Raw genomic sequence first — 15,423 nt, forward strand, 5'->3', positions numbered from 1 at the left:
AATCAAGATACACAAATCTCTATCAACCCAGGGTTCAACTCCCAAGTCACCCATGTGAGCTGGATGCAAAAACTGGCTCAAGTGTCTGGTGTTTCTATGTAGTGGCAAGAGGTCCTGATGTCTCCCCCCCACACACACATGTAAATAGATAGATAGACAGACAGAGGCTGGAGAAGAGGCTTAGCGGTTAAGGCGTTTGTCCACAAAGTCAAAGGATCCTGGTTCAATTCTCCAGGGCCCAAGCAAGCCAGATGCACAAAATGGCACATGCATCTGGAGATTGTATGTGGTGGCTGGAGGCCCTGGCGTGCCCATTCTCTCTCTCTCTCTGCCTCTTTCTCAAATAAATTAAAAAATATATTTAAAAAATAGATAAGTGGAAAAATGATAAAGGAAGGTTATTTCTAATGAATAATTTTTTAATATTTATTTATTTGAGATAGAAAAAGGCAGAAAGTGAGTAAGTATGGGTGCTCCAGGGCCTCTTGCCACTGCACATGAATTCCAGACAATGTGCTACTTAGTGCATCTGGCTTTTCATGGGTACTAGGGACTCAAAACCAGGCTGTTTAAGACATTTGCTTGCAAAGCCTAACTGCTGAGCCATCTCTCCAGCCTAAGAATTCTTTTGTTCTTGTTGTTTTATAGGCCTTGAGGGGCCACACTGGGGGTTGGACCCAGGGTCTCTAGCACGCACTAAGCATATGCTCTACCACTGTGCTACATGCCCTAAACCAACTGTTCTACAGGCAGCGACATGTGATCAGACGGAAGAGTAGGAAAAGTATTTCACACATCCAGCGTCAGACATTCAAGTCTCAAAGTTCCTTCTCCTTTTACTCTCCCCAGGAAGCATTTTATTCCAGTGTCCCTAGTTCTATACCTTTGTTGAGTCATGAAATAATTGACTCTTCAGTATGTTTATTATGAAGAAAAGGGACCAAAATAAAAACTAATTCCTCTAAAAAAAATTAAAATAAGAGATAAAACTTGGCTCTTGGAGGATTACAGGGTTGAGTCTGATCAGTTTTCTGTAAAATTTACTATAGATATTTTTGCGGGAGTAGGAAGATGACAAGGTCTCACATTGTGAGATGGCTGATGAACTTGCATGCAAAGCCAAAGGACCCAGGTTTTATTCCTCAGGATCCAAGTCAGATGCACAAGGCGGCACATGCATCTGGAATTCATTTGCAGTGGCTAGAGTCCCTGGTGTGCACATTCTGACATTCTCTCTCTCTCTCTATTTTTATTTGAGAGACAAGATTTATTTATTTATTTTTTTTTTAGTTTTTCAAGGTAGGGTTTCACTCTGGTCCAGGCTGACCTGGAATTCATTATGTGGGCTTGAACTCCTGGTGATCCTCCTATCTCTGACTCCCGAGTGCTGGGATTAAAGGTAAGTGCCACCATGCTCAGCAATAAAAATGTTTTTTTTTTTAATTAAATTTAATTAAAATTTTTTTTAATTTAAATTTAAAAGAAAGCAACCAGATAGCCTAGGAAGGTTCTATCCTGAATAAAAAGTACCTTTCCTTGGGCTGGAGAGATGGCTTAGTGGTTAAGGTTCTTGTCTGAGAAACCTATGAACCCAGGTTTGAGTCCCCAGATCCCAAGTAAGCCAGATGCACAAGGTGGCACATGTGTCTGGAATTTGTTTGCAGTTTAGCTAGAGGCCCTGGTATGCCCACTCTCTCTCTCTGTCTCTCTAGTAAATACATAAAACTTTTTCTTAAAGTACCTTTGCAGTTTCAGTTTAAAAACTGCTTCACAATTGGAAGGCAGAGGTAGGAGGATCACTGTGAGTTTGAGGCCACCCTAGACTATATAGTGAATTCCAGGTCAGCCTGGGCTAGAGTGAAACCCTACCTCGAAAAACTCAAAAAAAACTAAAAGAAAAAAAAATGCTTCACAAAACTGTAGCTAGAATCACTATTCTCTTCTTGATCATAAACTTCATCTTAGCAATAATGTTGCTGTGTAGTTAGATTTTTAAAAAGAGTCCTCACCCCCTCTTTTTAAAATCTTCCTGGTATTTCAACTCAAAATTTTTTTGTTTATGTGGTGAAATATTCGAACCATTCAAAATGGCTTATAAAGAATTTCTAGCCAGCCCAGATACCCAATCCTCCTTCAAGTCATCAGTGCCGAGTTTCTCGTGTGCCCTTCTGGAAGTGTTTCCTACATCCGTTCATTAAACACATGGCAGCCTGCTGGACGCGTGCTTTTTGTATGGATTCTTTTCAAAGGAAAAATTTTGTGTGATATCCACCTAGGACAAGGTTTCTTAACTCAATGAAGTTAAAAGTTACTAAAACATTGTAATATTGCATGAAATTTAAAGTATAAAAAAAGCCAACCTTTTCTGGTGTTAACTTCATAAGCTCCATATTTTCCATACTGAGTCGCCGTCCCAACTTGGGGCGTGCACCTTTGTGAAAATAAATTTAACTTAAGTTAACTAGGGAGCCCTTAAGACACAAACCAAGCATCACTTTATTCAGTTCTAAAGTCTGATTCACAAACCTTATGAAAGGAACCACATGTATTTTTAAAAGGGTTATTTTCCACATTACATAAAAATATACAGTTCCCCTAAAATGCTTTGATATAAGAAGCTACATTTTTGTTGCAATCATTGGTTACTAACATTACCCTTTAATTTAGAAAAGGCATTTTAGAAAAACTACTTTTATACTATCCATACCACATTAAAAAAAAAAAAAACCAAAAAACAAATCTTAGAGTGGTTTAAGCAATTAAAAGCATATGGAGATCCACAGAGTGGGTAGGAATACTCTGAGACATGCCCCCCCAACCTCCCCCGCTACCCCACAGTGACTGACTGAGCCCTTCACACCCCATGGTGAATAGCATAGCATCAATGAGGAGAGTGCCCAGGGTAACAGGAGCAGGGGCTTGGGGATAAAAGAGTATCAAATAAAAAATTTAAAAGCATATGGAAAAGACCTTCAATTTTATTTATTTATAAGCAGAGAGAAAGAGACAGAGACAGACAAAGAGAATGGATATTATAGGGTTTCCAGCCACTGCAAACGTAGACCCATGTACCACCTTACGTATCTGGCTTTACATGAGTACTGGGGAATTGAACCCAGGTTGTTAGATTTTGCAGGCAAGTGCCTTAACCATTGACCTACCTCTCCAGCCCTAGATAGTAGTTTTTAAAAGGCATAGTATAGGGCTGGAGAGATTGCTCAGTAGTTAATGCACTTGCCCATAAAATCTAACGACCTAAGTTTGATTTCCCAATACCCATGTAAAACCAGATGCACAAAGTGACTCAAGCATCTGGAGTTCGTTTGCAGTGGATAGAGACCCTGGTGTGTCCATTCTCCTTTTGCTTGTAAATAAATAAATAAAATATTTTAAAATAAGGCATAATATAGCTAAACATGGTGGGACATGCCTCAAGAGGCTGAGGCAGGGAGATCAAAGTTCAGCGGGGCGCAGTGGTGCATGCCTTTAATCCCAGCACTTGGGAGGCAGACAGAGGTGGGGGTTCTCTGTGAGTTCCAGGCCACCCTGACCCAAGTCTACACAGTGAATTCCAGATCAGCCTGGGCTAGAGTGAGACCCTGCCTCACCCCCCCAAAAAAAGCATAAGGAATACTTATGATCCAGTGTAACAAATATGACCAATCCACTAACCCACCTTGCCAAGTCCCTTTATACATAAGTTCCCTGTTCCATGGCTGTGAGGATTGCTCAGTGGTTAAAACTGCTTGCTGTGGAAGCCTGCTGACCAGAGTTCAGATCCTCAGTACCCAAGTAAGCCAGATGTAAACTGGTGCATGCAATGTGCCTATAGCAATGGGAGGTGGAGTTAAGAGAACTGTGAAACTTCTGGCCTGTTAGTTTGGCCTTCCCAACTGCAAAACAACAAGACAGACGCTGTCTCAAGCAAGGGAGAAGGGGATGCCCAACATTCTGAGGTTATCCTCTGACAGCCACAGCATTCTTTTTCCCTCTTCCTCCTTGCGCTCCCCACCTCATCTCCCAGTGCCAGAGACACATTCTAGAGCTGGGCACACACTAGACAAGCATTCTATCACTGATCACATGCCCACCCATGGAACCTTGGTCTTAAAAGTATATTTTATCTGGTATTAATTAACACAGCTATGCCAACTTCCTTTTGGTTAGTTAGCCTGGATACAGAAGTGAGCAGAAGAAAGGGCATAAGAACCTTTGGCCTGATCATTTGAGTGAGTGATGGTACTCTTTCTTGAGATGAACTAGATGGAAGAAGAGTGTGTTTGGGGGGTACAGGTTGTGTTTCAAATGTATGTGCCTCAAACCTAAGAAAGAAGTTATGGCTGGAAACATGAAATCTTTAACATAGCATAAAAGCCCAGCAGCTGGCTGAGCTCATCTCGACGCTGGGCTGTCCACATGTGGTGACATACAGCTCTTTATTTTTAACTCATTCAAGTTAAATAACAGCATTCACTCCCTCTCTTACATGGGTCACACTAACAACGCTCAACAGCCACATGTGCCTTATGGCCATGTCACTGGGGAGCACAGATGCAAGAAGCCACAGAAGGTTCTACTGGAAGCACTGGCCTGGGGCACGGAACAGGAAGGAAGAGGACAGAATGTGTACAGGGAATAGAGAGGACAGGAAGGGAAGGAGGAGGTTCAAGATCTGAGCGGCGAGCGGCGCACACTTAGAGCGTGACAATGACGGCGGGAGGACGACTGTGAGAGCGGGCAGGCAGTGTCGCCCTGCGACCGAGGACGAGCTCCGAGACGGGAGTGATCAGACGCAGTACATACTGCCGAGAACCAAAGAAGCTAGCATCTAAATACTGGCCAGTGTGTGTGGTAAAATGGTCCGGTAAAACGGTTTCTGATGACCTCAAAACATGGTGTCATTGTCACAATGAAGCCAGGGCACAGTGCGCTCAGGAAGGAGTTGGAGTAAAAAGGACATCTTGGGATGGGTCTTGAGCTAGAGGAGCTCATGAGGGCAAGTGAGTTGTAAAAGACGAGAATTCTCACAATACGACCTAGTCCAAAGGTAAACACTGGAAAACCTTACTTTCTCTAATTCCAAAGCACACAGCTGCAATGTACTACAGAAACCACACTTCAGAAAGCTCATCAATCAGATGACTGGTCAGTAATTTCTTTCCTCCTTCCTTTTCTCCATACAGGTTTAAGAGAAAAGTAGAAGGGCAAAAGCTAATTTTTAAAAAAAAATATTATTTATTTATTTGAGAGAGAGAGAGCAAGAGAGAGGGGTAGGTAGAAAGAGAGGTTGGGTGTGCCAGGGCCTCCAGCCACTGCACACTCCAGATGCATGTACCTCCTTGTGCATCTGGCTTACATGGGTACTGGAGAATCGAACCAAGGTCCTTAAGCTTTGCAGGCAAATGCCTTAACTGCTAAGCCATCTCTCCAGCCCACAAAAGCTAATTTTTGACCAATTTTGAATTTAAAAATATTTATGTCAATAATGTTTTTCAGACTGAGAATTTTTCAAGCTTAAGAACCACATTTTACAAATGGTAAGTCAATACAGAAGAAGGTTTTCTCAGCTTTCCAAGAGATTTTACCTTGGAAGTAAATTGGGCAAAAAAGAGCTGACTAAAAATCCGATCTATGAATTACTTGAAATATAAAGTAAGCAATACAATGTTGTAGCTCTAGCCTGTTATGTATTAGATCTATGAGTGAACTTAGAGATAGGGTTTGACTATGTATGTATGTATGCATGTGTGCGTGCGTGTATGTGTGTATGTGTGTGTGTGTGTATGTATGTATGTATGTATGTGTGTGTGTGTGTATATATATATATACATATATATATGTATATATATGTGTGTGTGTGTGTGTATGTATGTATGTATGTATGTGTGTGTGTATGTATGTATGTATGTATGTGTGTGTGTGTGTATATATATATATATACATATATATATATGTATATATGTGTGTGTGTGTGTATGTATGTATGTATGTGTGTGTGTATGTATGTATGTATGTATGTGTGTGTGTGTGCATATATATATATATGTATATATGTGTGTGTGTGTGTGTGTGTGTGTGTATGTACATACAAATATACTTTTTTTTTTTTCCCCTTTGAGGTAGGGTCTCACTCTAGCCCAGGCTGACCTGGAATTCACTATGTAGTCTCAGGGTGGCCTCGAACTCATGGCAATCCATCTACCTCTGCTTCCCAAGTGCTGGGATTAAAGGCGTGTGCCACCACGCCTGGCTTGGGTTTGACTATATTTTTACAAAAGAAAAAAGCTCTTTTCCTCATCATTCCTAAATTCATGATAAAACTATAAAATAATACAATCTGTGTTGACAAGTTAGCTAAACTATATAAAACAAAAAAATATATAATATTATGTTATGGGCTGGAGAAATGCTCAATGGTCAAAACGCTTGCCTACAAAGCCTAATGGCCGAGGTTCATTTCCCCATTACCCATATAAAGCCAGACACACAAAGTGGCACATGCAACTGGGATTCTTTTGCAGCAGCAAGAGGCCTTGGTGTGTCCATTTTCTCCCTCTCACATAAATATTTTAAAATATGTTATATAGCTGGTTTTGGTAGTGCACGCAGCAGGATATTACTGAAGAGGTCGAGGCAGGAGGATCAGGAGTTCGAGGCCAGCCTGGGTTACACATTTAAAATATGTTATATATTTTCTTTGGATACAGTATGTATGATAAGCAATTTAAAAGAAATTTTTTTCTTTCTAAATGTACATCTTAATGATTAAAAAATTGGGTTTTAGAAAAAACTGTTACTCACCATTTATACTGCTATCAATTTCAATATTTTCAGACATCATGGAATTATTTGTGCTGTAGCTCATACCAAGAACCATCTGAAGATCTGAGAGATTCAGTCGGGCTGTTAGCTCACCACTTTTATCCCCAACCTACAACCAAAAGCATTTAGATTTTATAGTAGTACTCAAATAAAGAATGACAGACATTGGTTAAAAATGTGATCCTAAAACTGGAAGTATTAAGTATTAAGACATAAAAACAATTACTGTATTATGGTTATTTTCTTTTCTTTTTCTTTCTTTTTTTTTTCCCCCAAGGTAGGGTTTCACTGTAGCTCAGGCTGACCTGGAATTCACTATGTAGTGTCAGGGTGGCCTCAACCTCATGGCGATCCTCCTACCTCTGCCTCCTGAGTGCTGGGATAAAGGTGTGTGCCACCATGCCTGGCTGTATTAGAATTATGAAACTATGAATGAACAAAGTAAGTTAACTCATTAATATTTAAGAACAGAAAAATAAGTAAGTTTCTAAAATAAGAGAGCAAATTATATTCAATTTAGTTCTCTAAAATATATATTTTATTATTATTGGGTTTTCGAGGTAGGGTCTTGCTCTAGCCCAGGCCGACCTGGAATTCACTATGTAGCCTCAGGGTGGCCTTGAACTCATGGCAATCCTACCTCTGCTTTAGGTCTCTAAACATTAAATAGCATTTGTTTTCTAGAATTTTATTAAGTAATGTCACAGTTACGTTGTGCCAATTTGGGAACATAGGAACAAAATTTATTTAAAATACTTAATTTCTATATGCTATTAATAATTAACCTAGGGCTGGAGAGATGGATTAGAAGTTAAGGCATTTGCCTGCGAAGCCAAAGGACCTAGATTCAATTCCCCAGGACCCATGTAAGCCAGATGCACAAGGGGCACATGCATCTGGAGTTTGTTTGCAATGGCTACAGGCCCTGGTGTCCCCATTCTCTCTCTGTCTCTTCTCTCTCTCTTTCTCTCTCTGCTTGCAAATAAATAAATAAAAAATTAAATTAATCTAGATATCATGCTAGGTAGTTATATACACATTATTTCTCATCATCAAAGCAACTTCAAGGCATATATTATTATTCCCACTTTATAGAAGAGGGAAATGAAGGCCAGAAAGGTTTCCACAGCAAATAGACACCAAGTGGCTGAAGTACGATAGGATTTGATCTTTGACAGTAAGAACTGCTTCTTTTAGTGTGTGCATGTGTGTGTGCAGATGCATGTGTACCATGTGCATGCGTGTAAAGGTCCAAGGAGCACTTTGGTGGCCTTCTCTAGAGTTCATCCACAAGTTCCTGGAGACAGTCTATCCCTTGTCTCAGAGCTACAGTTTTCAGTCAGGGAGCCCCAGTGATTCTCCGGGTCTTCACTCCCTACACTGGGGTTACAGACATGCCTGGCCGCACCCAACGTTTTATGTGGGTTCTGGGAAGTTAAAATCCAATGGTCCCAAGCTCTCATGTTTAAGTGGCAAGGAGTGTTAACTGCTGAGCCAGCTCCCCAGCCCCAAAATTAAGTTCTTCCTTAAATACAACCTATGTCTCATAGAGGTGAGAGTAATGAGGTTATATATTTTAGTAATCCTACTGTTTCTGCTGACCTCAGCTCACCTTCTTGTCTTCATAGATCAAGGCAACATGAGCATACATACGACCTACATCTAAAAATGTTCTATGGCCAGGCGTGCGGCGCACACCTTTAATCCCAGCACTTGGGAGGTAGAAGCAGGAGGATTGCCGTGAGTTTGAGGCTACCCTGAGTACAGGGTGAGTTCTAGGACAGCTGGATAGAGTGAAACCCTACCTTGAAAAGCCAATAAATAAATAAGGATGCCATATGAATGCCAAAAGAACAATATATAATCAAACTTATTATTAGCTATGTGGAACATGCTGGAAAAATAGGGTACCCTATCCCGTCAGTGATTTGTAAGTTGCAGTATTACAGTGAGTTCTTTTGTCTCATACCTCTTTTGAAATTTCCAAGTGCTTTTCGGCAAAATGCAAAGCTTGATCATGATTTCCTAGAGCTATGTATGCATTTCCTAAGCTCCAACATGCTCTTCCTTCGCCAATTCTAAAACGTAATAAAAGTGAACATGCAATTATCTGAAAAGAGGTCCAAGTATACAATTTTTAAAAATGCATTAATTAAAGATGTAGACCATACTTTGGATTTATTTAGTCACTTTTCTTTTTGAGGTAGGGTCTCTCATTCTAGCTCAGGCTGACCTGAAACTCACAATGCAGTCCTAGGCTATACTTAGCCTTTTACATAAAGCAATTGTGGCTAGGGTACTGGACAGGAAGATGAAAATACCCAAGTCACATCACACACAGAGTCATATATTAAAACATGGAAAGTGCCATGTGTAATGGCTTGAAACAAACAAGCAAAAACAACATGGAAAATATTCTTTAAAATATGCAAATGCACGGACTGGGAAGATAGCTCAGTGGTTAAAGGCCCTTGCTAGCAAAGCATCCCAGCCTGGATTTGATTGTCCAGTATCAACAAAAAACCAGATGCACATAGTAGCACATGTATCTCAAGTCATTTGTTATGGAAAGAGACCCCAACATACCCATAATTTCTTTTTTCTTTCCCTCCTTCCTTCCCTCCTTCTCTTCTCTTTGCTCACAAATAATACAAGATACTTTTTGGAGAGTAGAGTTGTGAAGGGGAAAGTGGGGGGGGGGAGGGAATTATCATAGTTTTATTGTCTATGATTATGGAAGTTGACAATAAAAAAATTTAAACTTTTAATGAAAAACAAACAAAAACAAAAAGCAGGCGTGGTGGAGCACACCTTTAATCCCAGTACTCAACAGGCAGAGGTAGGAGGATCATCGTGAGTTTGAGGCCACCCTGAGACTAGAGTGAATTCCTGGTCAGCCTGGGCTAGAGTGAGGCTGTATCTCGAAAAACATAGGAAAAAAAACCAACAACTTTTAAGCAATATATGTAATGCAGGAGTTGGGAAGATGTCTCAGAGGTTCAATTCTCAAAGCCATCCATGTAAGCTAGTTGCAAAAAATGGTGCAAACATGTATGTTCATTTATAGTGGCAAGAGGCCCTGGCATACCCATACACACATGTGCAGAAAAGTAAAAAGAATAAATAAATAAAATGTGCAGTGCATTACAGAATAATAAACCTGCGCTGGGGAGATGACTCAGCAGTTAAAGGTGCTTGTTTAAAAGCCTGCCATCCTGGGTTCAATTTCCCAGTAGCCACATAAAGCCAGATACACAAAGTGATACATGCATCTGGAGTTTGTTTACAACAGCATGAGTCCCTGATATGCCCATACATATTCTCTCTCTCTCTAGCAAACAAATATAAAAAGAATGAATCTTAGGAACAGGTCCTTTTTTCCAACAATCCCATTATCTTCCCATAAAAGCCTCATCCAGGTAAGCATTTGGTATGTCTTTGAATATCAGAGAGAACTTCACTACTTCTCTTTTTTTTTAAAGAAAATATTTATTTATTTGAAAGAGACAGAAGAGAGAATGGGCACACAGGGCATCTAGCCACTGCAAATGAACGCCAGATGCATGTGCCACTTTGTGCATCTGGCTTACGTGGAACTGAGGAATCAAACTTGGGTCCTTAGGTTTTGCAGGCAAATGCCTTAACCACTAAGCCATCTCTCCAGCCCCTCCACTACTTCTTTAAGTAGCTTATTTCATTTTGAACAGCTCTACTGGTAAGTTCTTTTTTACACTGAATTAAAAAATCTAAAATCTATTTTAATCTCAGCACTTGGGAAGCAGAGGTAGGAGAAACACTGTAAGTGTGAAGCCAGCCTGAGACTACAGAGTGAGTTCCAGGTTAGCCCGGGCTAGATGAAACCTTACCTTGGAAAAAAAATAAAAACAGAAAATTATCATCTGGGGTTGGAGAAATGGCTCACTGGCTAAGTATCCATCCTGTATAAGCATAAAGGCCTGAGGGGGGCTGAGACTGTCCAAGTTTGAATCTCCAGAGCCCATGTAAACAGCCAGTCATGGCCACACACATCTGTAACCCCAGTCCTGTGGCAAGCAGTGAATGGAAAATCACTCGGGCTTGCAAATGGCTAACTCTGGAATCAGTGAGAGGGTCAGTTGTAAGGAAAAAGAGCTGAGTGATAGAGGGCGACACCCAGTATTTTCCTCTGCCCCCAGTGAGCACATGTGTGACACATGTATACACCACACACACTCATGCCACACCATATACTATGCATATGTAAAAAAATTCATCCATCAGGCTGGAGAGATGGCTTAGCGGTTAAGTGCTTGCCTGTGAAGCCTAAGGACCCCGGTTCAAGGCTCGACTCCCCAGGACCCACGTTAGCCAGATGCACAAGGGGGCGCATGCGTCTGGAGTTCGTTTGCAGTGGCTGGAGGCCCTGGCATGCCCATTCTCTCTCCCTCTCTCTATCTGCCTCTTTCTGTCTCTCTCAAATAAATAAACAAAAAAAAATTTTTTAAATCATCTATAATCTATCTTGTAAAGCAAACACTGCAGTCCAAATGCTGGAATAAGTGTTTTTCATAGAGTAAAACAAGAACAAACAAATTAGTCAACACACTTAAAAATCATATTTCATCCTTAACACAGGACTTGCCACTTCTGTTGAGAAAACGAGGGGCTCTACAGAAAGGGCCCTCATTTCTGCCTAGCAGCAATTAGCTGCAGCTGTCCCTCAGCCCTGGCCACCATCTCTGAGTCCTCACTATGCCCACACTAATCTACTACGCAGGAGGACTTATGGGGAGGCAGCTGAGTTTGTAACCTTGGCACTCATCCTCATTCGAAGGCCTATAGAACTAAACTAACCCTTTACCATAGGCTGACCCTCAGGACTATGCAGAGGACACTAATGAAAGACATTCTAGGAAGGGAACAACGGGAAAACTTGAGGGATCTGATAATGCGTCTGCATTGTACCTTAATTACATGAAGGGCTGCATTGCTTACCTATCCTTTAGCTCTTGGGCCATCGCTAAGTGCTTCAGGTGATAGTCAATGGCTTTCTCATAGTCCTGAAGTAACGCGTACGTGTTTCCAAGGCTGTAGCAAGACTGCGCTTCTGCGGCTCGGTCTTTACGCTGTCGCGCCAACAACAGAGTCTTTCTGAAAGAAGAAATCAGCTCACGCATGATGATTACTTTTGGCTTGGGTTATAATAATAAAAGAAAACAGTTTTTCATTGGCTGCTGCTTTCTGATGCCTTTCAAGTAAGTCTGTTTTAGAGTCTAATAGCTTATACTCCCCTATGCATGATTTTACAGCACTGCATAATTACTCACTTTATATGTATTCACAAAATATTATACTAACTTGTAGTATTCAGAAGCAGTTTCAAATTCCCCAAGAAATACGTATGCATTTCCAAGGTTGCTATATGCTCTTCTTTCAGCTGCTTTATCTCCAAACTCTTTTGCAATAAGGAGCCGCTGAAATAGAAAGTTCTCATTAGAGTCAGCGACAATAAAACTGAGGATAATCTCTTCACTGTGCAGACCTCTGGCAGAGGAAATGACTTGGCTCCAAGGTCAGTTTTTACCTGCTCGTGAGCAATGACAGCATCTCTGAAGTTGCCGAGGAGGTAATGTGTGTTGCCCAGGTTTCCAAAGGCTCGTCCCTGCGCTGCTCGGTCACCCAAGGCAGCTACCAGTGACAGGTTCTCCCTTAGTGGTGACAAGATTAGAAAGAAGTTCTCATCTGATTTACAGATGTATTGGTTTATAGATTTCACAGCCTGGGAATGAACTCAGGACCTCCCACATGTAAGGAAAACACTGTACCACTAAGCCCAGGCCTAGATTTAATTCTTTTTTATTATAATGTGCAATAATTTTTGTTTGTTTTTTGTTGATGTGGGGTCTCACTCTAGCCCAGGCTGACCTGGAATTCACAATGTAGTCTCAGAGTGGCCTCAAACTCATGGCAGTCCTCCTACCTCTGCCTCCCAAGTGCTGGGATTAAAGGCGTGCACCACCACGTCAGACTGATGTACAACAAATTTTAGAGACATCTATGATGGCGGGCAGTTATGAGAAACAGCTGGATTCTTTACATTCTTTACATTCTTCCATTCAGGAAGGTTTCTGTCCAGAGACCATAACAGTTAAACATTCTACAGGCCAAATACTAATTTATTCCAAATAAGTTAGACTAAGCATTGATATTTCTTGATTTTGCCACTATGGGGCACTAGCCTGCAATCTAAGTGAAACTGCCAAACACTACCAGTAGACTAACATTTAAGCAATGGATTTTGATGGTTAATTTGGATGTTATTTTGTAATTTCAAACCCTGTGACCAGTTTACAAGCTTCCTTCTACATAAAGAATGCACAGTAGGCTCACAGACTACGTGACCACATCAGCTCTACTCACTCATAGAGGTCCACGGCTGCCTGTAGTGCATTTCTCACTTCTTCTGGAAATTCCCCTACATCCTGAGGACTAGGGCAACCAAAGCTTTTCCCTTTGGCATGATATACATTTCCAAGATTGTAGAGCGCTCTTGCTTCACCCACCTGATGAAGACATCAACAAAGTGTACATTTTGAAATCCTATATATTTGTAATATTCTGACACTATTGTCCAGAAGAAAAGTCTGTACAATGGCCATTCTTAAGAACCAAACAAATGAGGGCTCACTAAAGGCTTCTCACTATTTACCTTTTCTGCTTTAAGATCTTCATTATGTCTTTTTCTTTTATATGTGTTTATCTATGAACATTTTCTTTTGTAGATAAGCTGAAGAGTAGCCAGAGGGTGGGGCTGGAGAGATGGTTTAGAGGTTAAGGTGCATGCGTATGAAACCTAAGGACCCAGGTTCAATTCTCCAGGTCTTACATAAGGTAGATGCACATGGTGGCACAAGCATCTGGAGTTGGTTTGCAATGCATAGAGGCCCTGGTGTGCCCATTCTCTCTCTCTCCCCCTCTGTCTCTAAAAAAAAAAAAAAAGAGTAGCTGGGTGGTGCACGCCTTTAATCCCAGCACTTGGGAGGTAGAGGTAGGCGGATTGCCATGAGTTTGAGGACAGCTTGAGACTACATAGTGAATTCCAGATCAGCCTGGGCTAGAGCAAGACCCTACCTCAAAATTCCAAAAAATAAAAATAAAAATAAAAAAAAACAATAAACTACAGAGTAAGTAATATTAAAATGCAAAGTGAAGGCTGAAGAGATGACTAAGTGGTTATGGTGCTTGCCTGCAAGGCCTAATGACCCGGGTTCAATTTCCCAGCATCCATGTAAAGCCAGATGCACAAAGTGGCATGTCCAGCTGGAGTTTGTTTGCAGTGGCTGGATGCCCCAACATGTCAAGTCTCTTTCTGTCTCTCTGTCTCTTTTTCTGACTTTCTCTGCTTGCAAATAAGTAAATTTTTTAAAAGAAAAAAAAAAAACCAGAAAGTGATTTCAATGAAACCATTTGCATTTGGTCATATCTAATGTTTCCTTATTACCTTGTCATTGAGTTCTCTGGAAATATCTAGGTGTCGCTGACAACAAACTATAGCTTCATCAAAATTTCCAAGCACTTTTAAGGTGTTTCCCAGATTGCCACTAGCTTTGGCTTCCCCCAGCTGGTCTCCAATAGTCCTAGAAAATAAAATTTAAAAAGCAAATATGTTACAACTATAAAAGATGTTAAGATACAAAATAGAGTTCAGTTTTCCTAGAGGACAAATGACACATTTAAGGCAAGACTCATTTCAAGGTCAATGCCTTGGAACCTACTTTAAATAAAAATTGAAATTTAGCATTTCTGAATTGCATTTAATTCTCATTCTCTCGCTCTCTCCACCACCCTTCTCTTATTCTCTGAGTAAAGTAAGGGGCATTTGTTGGGGGAAAAAGGTTCAAGAGCCCCAAAGTGTCTGGTCAAGCATGCTTAAGATTTTAACAGCCAACCAAAATAGAGAAAGAACAGGACAAAAAAGGAAAAGTTATGAATTAGAACTCAGAAAAACAGGCAGACTCGGCAGTGAGAGTTGGTGAGCAGCTGCCTCTGTATTTAATTTTCAATTATTTAATCTGTATATCCATTTCACTACTATTCAATTAAACTCTGCATTAAGCTTAAAGATTAATTTTCAAGGGGTAGTTCATTAAGTTAGAATGCATTAAATGTGTTGTTAGTTATTTGAGATGGATGGAAATTTTTTAAAGCAACAATTTAGGGAGGAAGAATATTAAAAAGCTCAGTTAATTACCTTGCAAGAGTTAAATCATGGTGGTGGTATTCCAGGGCTTTGGCGTAATCATGCAGGTAGAAGTAAGCATTGCCCAGCTGGCTGTAAATAGCACTAAGGGTTTTGAGGTCTTCAGTTCCAACTTGCACTGCAGCTTCAAAAAACGACACGCCAGCGCGGCAGTCTCCCGATTTACACAGACGCTCCCCTTCCAAGGCCAGCTCAAGGCAAGAAGCTTCCATTCTACAAAATTATGCAGCACAGACACGTATAGCTTTACAACTGCAGCATTTTTAACTTGGTAACACAAAGGTAGCCTTTGTGGCTGCTCTTGAACAGACCAATGCTCAACTATTAAAGTTACATATACATTATTGATCAAACCGTAAACA

The 15,423-nt window shown here is 40.7% G+C and overlaps 1 protein-coding gene across 3 annotated transcripts in view; it reads right to left on the reverse strand.

Annotated features, from left to right (window-relative positions):
* The window catches only part of Gpsm2 (G protein signaling modulator 2), a 52,191-nt gene that overhangs the window by 15,380 nt on the left and 21,388 nt on the right, over nucleotides 1-15,423 (reverse strand). For all 3 annotated transcript variants that reach the window (XM_004659054.2, XM_045138501.1, XM_045138500.1), the window contains 9 exons: nucleotides 15,053-15,274; nucleotides 14,303-14,438; nucleotides 13,222-13,364; nucleotides 12,386-12,509; nucleotides 12,160-12,275; nucleotides 11,797-11,952; nucleotides 8,792-8,900; nucleotides 6,802-6,931; nucleotides 2,361-2,431 (listed from right to left, as the gene is read on the reverse strand). In XM_004659054.2, the coding sequence (XP_004659111.1) occupies nucleotides 2,361-2,431; nucleotides 6,802-6,931; nucleotides 8,792-8,900; nucleotides 11,797-11,952; nucleotides 12,160-12,275; nucleotides 12,386-12,509; nucleotides 13,222-13,364; nucleotides 14,303-14,438; nucleotides 15,053-15,274 (1,207 nt within the window). The remainder of the gene's footprint in view (nucleotides 1-2,360; nucleotides 2,432-6,801; nucleotides 6,932-8,791; nucleotides 8,901-11,796; nucleotides 11,953-12,159; nucleotides 12,276-12,385; nucleotides 12,510-13,221; nucleotides 13,365-14,302; nucleotides 14,439-15,052; nucleotides 15,275-15,423) is intronic.

This window comes from Jaculus jaculus, chromosome 19 (genome assembly GCF_020740685.1).
Source record: "Jaculus jaculus isolate mJacJac1 chromosome 19, mJacJac1.mat.Y.cur, whole genome shotgun sequence".
Taxonomy (NCBI): domain Eukaryota; kingdom Metazoa; phylum Chordata; class Mammalia; order Rodentia; family Dipodidae; genus Jaculus; species Jaculus jaculus.